This window comes from Penaeus vannamei, chromosome 30 (assembly GCF_042767895.1).
Source record: "Penaeus vannamei isolate JL-2024 chromosome 30, ASM4276789v1, whole genome shotgun sequence".
Taxonomy (NCBI): domain Eukaryota; kingdom Metazoa; phylum Arthropoda; class Malacostraca; order Decapoda; family Penaeidae; genus Penaeus; species Penaeus vannamei.
In genome coordinates this window covers 1,818,842-1,826,341 of record NC_091578.1, presented here as the reverse complement: position 1 = coordinate 1,826,341, position 7,500 = coordinate 1,818,842, and the positions used below count along the sequence as shown (strand labels likewise).

The window sequence follows — 7,500 nt, the reverse complement described above, 5'->3', positions numbered from 1 at the left end:
AATGTACATATGTATATATATATATATATATATATATATATATATATATATATATATATATATATATATATACACACACACACACACACACACACACACACACACACACACACACACACACACACACACACACACACACACACACACACACACACACACACACACACACACAAAACCCACACACGCCCAAGCACTCGCGCATACACATGCACACGCACACGCACATAGTACAATGACATACACACATTCAAACACACACACACACACATATACATATATATAGAGAGAGAGTTAGAGAGAGAGAGAGAGAGAGAGAGAGAGAGAGAGAGAGAGAGAGAGAGAGAGAGAGAGAGAGAGAGAGAGAGAGAGAGAGAGAGAGACCGAGATACAGAGATAGAAACAGAGAGAGAGAGAGAGAACTCCCTCGCAACACTAATAAAAAAGAAAAACAGCACCACACTCAACTTGCACACCAACTCCTCGTCAACACTTAACAAATCTCAGAACACGTACCTCCCTCAAATGGACGTGATATAGTCTTAAAAGCGCCGATGACCCAGACTTTACTCCACGGCAAAACTGTCACCTACTTACTATCAAGGTCTGTGTAATGACTTATTGAGACGCTTACTATCCTTGTCACACTATCAAGGTCTGTGTAATGACTTATATAGACGCTTACTATCCCGGTCAGCTAACTGTAGGCGACTCGCAGGGTAAAGCCCCGAGTACAGGCTATCGCCCTCTCAGTCTCGTCTGCACCGACGTCGTTATTCTTCTATGTATACGATATTTTCTGAAGTATGTTGGAATAATATGGGAGTGTTTTGCAGTGGAATTCGTGTATTTCGGAGAGGCTGAAAGTGATATTTCTTTAGATTTTGACCTTTTAAAAAACTGGTTTGCTGGTTCAGCAATTCTTTACATTGGGTACGTTGCCAAGTACCGCTAGATGATTTAATTTGTTTACGTGTCTGGATTATGCAATGTATTGCTATGAGTTCCGTGATTTGTTATTTATGCAAATCACATCACAATTGGGGTTTTATTTATTTTTTCTCTCACTCAAGCACTCAATGACTCTCTCTCTCTCTCTCTCTCTCTCTCTCTCTCTCTCTCTCTCTCTCTCTCTCTCTCTCTCTCTCTCTCTCTCTCTCTCTCTCTCTCTCTCTCTCTCTCTCTCTCTCTCTCCCTCCCTCTCTCTCTCTCTCTCTCTCTCTCTCTCTCTCTCTCTCTCTCTCTCTCTCTCTTTCTTTCTTTCTCACTCTCTCTCCTTCACTCCCTTTCTCCCTCTCCCTTCTTTTCCTTTTGCATCTTCCTCTCCCTCTCCTCTGTGTCGGTCTGTCTGTCTCCCTGTCTATCTCTTTCTCTCCCTTTCTCCCTCCCTCTTCTCCTTCTACGTCTCCCCCTCTCCTATTTTCTTATCTATCTAACTATATATGACGAAACTATCTATCTATCTATATCTCTATCTGTCTATCTCTATTCCAACGTCTAGATCAATCTACGAATTAATTTCTTTCTCTTACACAGAAAGAAAGCCAAAAATGACAATAAAAAGAAAATTCTCAATATGTAAAGTATATACTCATTTAATAATAAGGTTGATATCAATTATTGTTATCACTTTCGTTTCCACAATCGGTGATGAAAACGACCATAAACAGCTGACTCATGATTATTTCAAAGAATTGGTTATCTGAAATGTACTGTACCCTTTCACCCTTCCTCCCCCCCCCTCCCCCCTCCTGCTATTTCTCTTCCTCATTCTCTCTAAACTTGTCAAGGTAAAAAAAAAGTCTATTTCTCTCTCCCTTTTTCTCTTTGTCTCTCACTCACTCACTCTCTTTCTCTACCCCTCTCTCTTCTTTCCCCTCTGCCTCTCCCTCTTCCTTTTCCTATCTCTCTTGCTCTCTTTATCTATCTCTCTATCTCTCTAATCAGTCTGTATTGATTAATATTTTTTTTTACTCACGTGCAATACTATAAATAAAGAGAACATAAAAAAAACATATCTTCAGGATGAAAATACCAATAAAAGTACAATTCTCGAGCACATGTACAAACACCATTAAAGAAATATCAATTACCTTTATTACTTTCGTTTCCACGGTTATGAAAACGATCATAAAACAGGTGAGTCATGATTACTTTTATATTTTGTTTATCTGAATGGTACGATCATCTTAATTCTATGGGTTTTATCTCCTCTTTCTTTGATAGCTTCTGGAGGTGAGTGACGTTGCAGGTGGACTGAACATATCCTTCTTTCACCCTTTTAAGAGTACGTACATTTTTTTTTTACATATTTATTGCTTAAAATGGGTGTATTTTTAATTTATTTATTATTATTTTTTTTTTTTTTTTTTTTTGGTGGGGAGGGGGGGAGGACAAATAATATGGCGATATTCATGTACAGTTTCTCTTTCTTTTTTTTATTTTCCTCTGTCCCATTCCGCTATAAACAGCTGACTCATGATTATTTTAAAGAATTGTTTATCTGAGATGTACTGTCCCCTTTTCTCTCTCTTTTTCTGTTCCTTTCTCTCTCTAAGCTTGTCAAAGTAATAAAAAAAAGTCTCTTTCCCTCCCTCTCTCTGTCTGGCTCTCACTCACTCACTCTCTCTCATTCTCTATCCCTCTTTCTTTCACCTTCTCTCTTCTTTCCCCTCTGCCTCTCCCTCTCTCTCTCTCTCTCTCTCTCTCTCTCTCTCTCTCTCTCTCTCTCTCTTCTCTCTCTCTCTCTCTCTCTCTCTCTCTCTCTCTCTCCCTCCCTCCTCCTCTCCCTCTCCCTCTCCTTCTCTTTCTCTCTCTCTCTCTCTCTCTCTCTCTCTCTCTCTCTCTCTCTCTCTCCCTCTGGCTCTCACCCACTTACTCTCTCATTCTCTATCACTCTTTCTTTCACCCTCACTCTTCTTTCCCCTCTGCCTCTCCCTTTTCTCTTTCTCTCTCTCTCTCTCTCTCTCTCTCTCTCTCTCTCTCTCTCTCTCTCTCTCTCTCTCTCTCTCTCTCTCTCTCTCTCTCTCTCTCTCTCTCTCTCTCTCTCTGTTTCGTGATAGCCTCTAAAGGTGAGTGACATTGCAAATGGGCTGACTATTTCCTTCTTTCATCCTTTTAAGAGTAGGTACAAATTTTTCTTAATATTTATTGCTTAAAATGGGTGTATTTTTTATTGATTAATTAATTATTATTTATTCATTCATTTATTTTATTTATTTATTCTTTTTTTTTGGGGGGAGGGGGGGTAAGACAAATAATATATCGATATTGATGTACAGTTTCTCTTTTTTTTCCTCTGTCCCATTACAAGGAATATTTGGCATTTATTCCGAGACTTTGATAAAAAAAATAGCAGCGATATTAAAGGTTTTTGATTTTGGACATCGATGCAGCATTTTCCCTTTTCTATGAATCTGCGTCTTTTTTTGAAACAGCCTCATGGTTTAGTTTCATTTTTTTTTCAATATCTTCTGCTTTCCTAGTCTCTCTTTTCCTTTTGTTTCATTGTTTTTATTATCTCCTCTCCTTTCCTATCCCAGTTTATATGTGTAGTGTTTCTCTTTCTATTTTGTTCCATTTCCATTATCTCCTGTGCTGTCCTAGTCTCTCTTTTCCTTTCGTTTCATTATTTTCTTATATCATTCCCAGTTTATATGCGTCTCTCTTTCATTTGTTTAATTTCTTCCATTATCTCCTCTGCTGTCCTATCCCAGTTTTTATGTGTAGTGTCTCTCTTTTCCTTTTGTTTCATTTCTTCCATTATCTCCTCTGCTGTCCTAGTCTTTCTTTTCAATTGTTTCATTTCTTTCATTCTCTCCACTGCTGTCCTATTCCCGTTTATATGTGTAGTGTCTCACTTTCTATTTTGTTTCATTTCCATTATCTCCTCTGCTGTCCTAGTCTCTCTTTTCCTTTGCTTTCATTTTTTAAAAAATTATCTCCTCTCCTGTCCCATCCCTGATCTGTGTAGTGTCTCTCTTTCTATTTTGTTTCATATCTTTCATTTTCTCTGCTGTCCTATCCCAGGTTATGTGTGTCTCTCTTTTCCTTGTTTCATTTCTTCCATTATCTCCTCTGCAGTCCTAGTCCTTCTTTTCAATTGTTTCATTTCCTTCATTCTCTCCACTGCTGTCCTATCCCCGTTTATATGTGTAGTGAATCTCTTTCTATTTTGTTTCATTTCTTTCATTCTCTCTGCTGTCCTATCCCAATTTATATGTCTTTTCCTCGTTTCATTTCTTCCATTATCTCCTCTCCTGTCCTAGTCTTTCTTTTCAATTGTTTAATTTCCTTCATTCTCTCCACTGCTGTCCTATCCCCGTTTATATGTGTAGTGTCTCTCTTTCTATTTTATTTCATTTCTTTCATTCTCTCTGCTGTCCATTCCCAGTATATATGTGTCTCTCTTTTCATTTGTACCTTTTCTTTCATTCTCTCTGCTGTTCTATCCCAGTTTATATGTGTCTCTCTTTTCATTTTGTTTAATTTCTTTCACTATCTCCTCTGTCGTCCTATCCCGGTTTATGTGTATAGTGTCTCTCTTTTCCTTTTGTTTCATTTCTTCCTTTATCTCCTCTGGTGTCCTAGTCTTTCTTTTCAATTGTTTCATTTCCTTCAATCTCTCCTCTGCTGTCCTATTCCCGTTTATATGTGTAGTGTCTCTCTTTCTATTTTGTTTCATTTCTTCCATTATCTCCTGTGCTGTCCTAGTCTCTCTTTTCCTTTTGTTTCATTTTTTAAAAATTATCTCCTCTCCTGTCCTATCCCTGTTCTATGTGTAGTGTCTCTCTTTCTATTTTATTTCATTTCTTTCAGTGTTTTCCCTGCTGTCTTATCCCAATTTATATGTGTCTCTCTTTTCCTTGTTTCATTTCTTCCATTATCTCCTCTACTGTCCTAGTCTTTCTTTTCAATTGTTTAATTTCCTTCATTCTCTCCACTGCTGTCCCATCCCTGTTCTATGTGTAGTGTCTCTCTTTCTATTTTGTTTCATTTCCATTATCTCCTCTGCTGTCCTAGTCTCTCTTTTCCTTTTCTTTCATTTTTTAAAATTATCTCCTCTCCTGTCCCATCCCTGTTTTATGTGTAGTGTCTCTCTTTCTATTTTGTTTCATATCTTTCATTTTCTCTGCTGTCCTATCCCAGGTTATGTGTGTCTCTCTTTTCCTTGTTTCATTTCTTCCATTATCTCCTCTACTGTCCTAGTCTTTCTTTTCAATTGTTTAATTTCCTTCATTCTCTCCACTGCTGTCCTATCCCCGTTTATATGTGTAGTGCCTCTCTTTCTATTTTGTTTCATTTCTTTCATTCTCTCTGCTGTCCATTCCCAGTATATATGTGTCTCTCTTTTCATTTGTTCCTTTTCTTTCATTCTCTCTGCTGTCCTATCCCAGTTTATATGTGTCTCTCTTTTCATTTTGTTTAATTTCTTTCACTATCTCCTCTGCTGTCCTACCCCGGTTTATGTGTGTAGTGTCTCTCTTTTCCTTTTGTTTCATTTCTTCCTTTATTTCCTGTGCTGTCCTAGTCTCTCTTTTCTTTTTGTTTCATCTTTTTTATTATCTCTTCTCCTGTCCCATCCCTGTTCTATGTGTAGTGTCTCTCTTTTCCTTTTGTTTCATTTCATTCATTCTCTCTGCTGTCCTATCCCAATTTATGTGTCTTTTCCTTGTTTCATTTCTTCCATTATCTCCTCTGCTGTCCTAGTCCTTCTTTTCAATTGTTTCATTTCCTTCATTCTCTCCACTACTGTCCTATTCCCGTTTATATGTGTAGTGTCTCTCTTTCTATTTTGTTTCATATCTTTCATTCTCTCTGCTGTCCTATCCCAATTTATATGTGCCTCTCTTTTCCTTGTTTCATTTCTTCCATTATCTCCTCTACTGTCCTAGTCTTTCTTTTCAATTGTTTCATTTCCTTCATTCTCTCCACTGCTGTCCTATCCCCGTTTATATGTGTAGTGTCTCTCTTTCTATTTTGTTTCATTTCTTTCATTCTCTCTGCTGTCCTATCCCAGTTTATATGTGTCTCTCTTTTCCTTGTTTCATTTCTTCCATTATCTCCTCTGCTGTCCTAGTCTCTCTTTCATTTGTTTTATTATCTCTTCTGTTATCCTATTCCCTTTTATATGTGTAGTGTCTCTCTTTTCATTGGTTTTTCTTTGAGGTCTTTTGGAGGGGAAAATTTTCTCATCTCTGCCATAACACGGTACCGGCTCTTTGGGTGCAGTGAACAAGGCAAATTAGATTTTTGTTATGAAATATATATTTGTTGCTCATTTTTGTTGTTTTCAATTTGAAGCATACCATATCAATGTGTTCGTGTGTACGTTCGTAGGAATCCGTCTGGAAAGGTTTGGGTACTACAGCTTTGATATGTAAATGCATTGTACTGTAATATTGATTATGGGAACATATCATGAAACTGCATTGATTTCAGAATAATGCACATAAACTCTTTCATTACTTTTACTCTCCGTTGTAAACAGCTGACTCATGATTATTTTAAAGAATTGTTTATCTGAAATGTACTGTCCCCTTTTATCTCTCTCTCTCTCTTTTTCCGTTCCTTTCCCTAAGCTCGTCAAAGTAATAAAAAGTCTCTTTCCCTCTCTCTCATTCTCTACTTTCCCCTCTGCTTGTCCCTTTTCTTCTCTCTCTCTCTCTCTCTCTCTCTCTCTCTCTATCTATCTATCTATCTATCTATCTATCTATATATATATATATATATATATATATAAATATATATATATATATATATATATATATATATTTCTCTATCTCTATAATCAGTTTGTATTGATTTTTTCCACTCACATACAATACTCTACATAAAGAGAGCCAAATGAGAAAATATCTTTTAAGAATGAAAACAATAAAAAAACAATAAAAGTATAATTCTCGAGCACATATACGAACACCATTAGATAAATATCAGTTATCTTTATTACTTCCGTTATTAGAGGACCTTGCCGCTGGATGATGCGGTAGGATGGTCAGCTCCTTTCCGCCCCGATATGACCCAATATGAAACCAGCTGAGTCACCTTTAGAGGGACTGACCTAGCTCGAACCCAGGACCTTGGGATTGCAAAGCCAGCGTTCTACCACTGAGCCTTCAGCGTTCTACCCTTCTGTTGGCGTTACCTGATGCGGGGAGTCCAACCGCTGGGCCATCTCAGCTGTTTTGTGTAAGTATATAGATGTATAAATCGACATAAAATACCACGGAATAGAGTAAAACCAACATATGGTTAAGTGCATTAAGTTTACTAAGAGCACTTGATATTATAAAATGGTTAGGTATCATATCAGCTTTTTTGTCTTCTCCTTATAGCCCGGACTCCTGGTATTGGGAGTGACGTTGGCCAGCTGAAGGTACTTCCCGCAGACCAGCTCCCACTGTCGCACGAATTGGAAGGGGATGTTGAATTCCTCGCAGGTCTCGAAGAACGCTGGGTAGAGGTACTCCAGCTTCGAGTGGTCTACTGTGGGCAGCAGGT

General features: G+C 37.8%; 2 protein-coding genes across 5 annotated transcripts in view; both read right to left on the bottom strand.

The window, feature by feature from the left end:
- LOC113812481 (cytochrome b5-related protein) overlaps positions 1 to 758 on the bottom strand; it is a 22,026-nt gene extending 21,268 nt beyond the window's left edge. The window contains exon 1 of one of the 3 annotated variants that reach the window (XM_070142811.1): positions 683 to 758. The gene's annotated coding sequence lies outside the window, so the exon portion shown is untranslated. Of the gene's footprint in view, positions 1 to 513 lie in introns of all 3 variants that reach the window. The other 2 variants (XM_070142809.1, XM_070142810.1) reach the window with 2 other exon arrangements.
- A 6,495-nt stretch (positions 759 to 7,253) lies between these two features.
- LOC113829643 (cytochrome b5-related protein) overlaps positions 7,254 to 7,500 on the bottom strand; it is a 6,131-nt gene continuing 5,884 nt past the window's right edge. For both annotated transcript variants that reach the window (XM_027382850.2, XM_027382852.2), the window contains exon 7: positions 7,254 to 7,500. This exon is cut by the window's right edge and continues 62 nt beyond it. In XM_027382850.2, coding sequence (XP_027238651.2) covers positions 7,304 to 7,500 — 197 coding nt within the window. In that variant the 3' untranslated portion in view covers positions 7,254 to 7,303.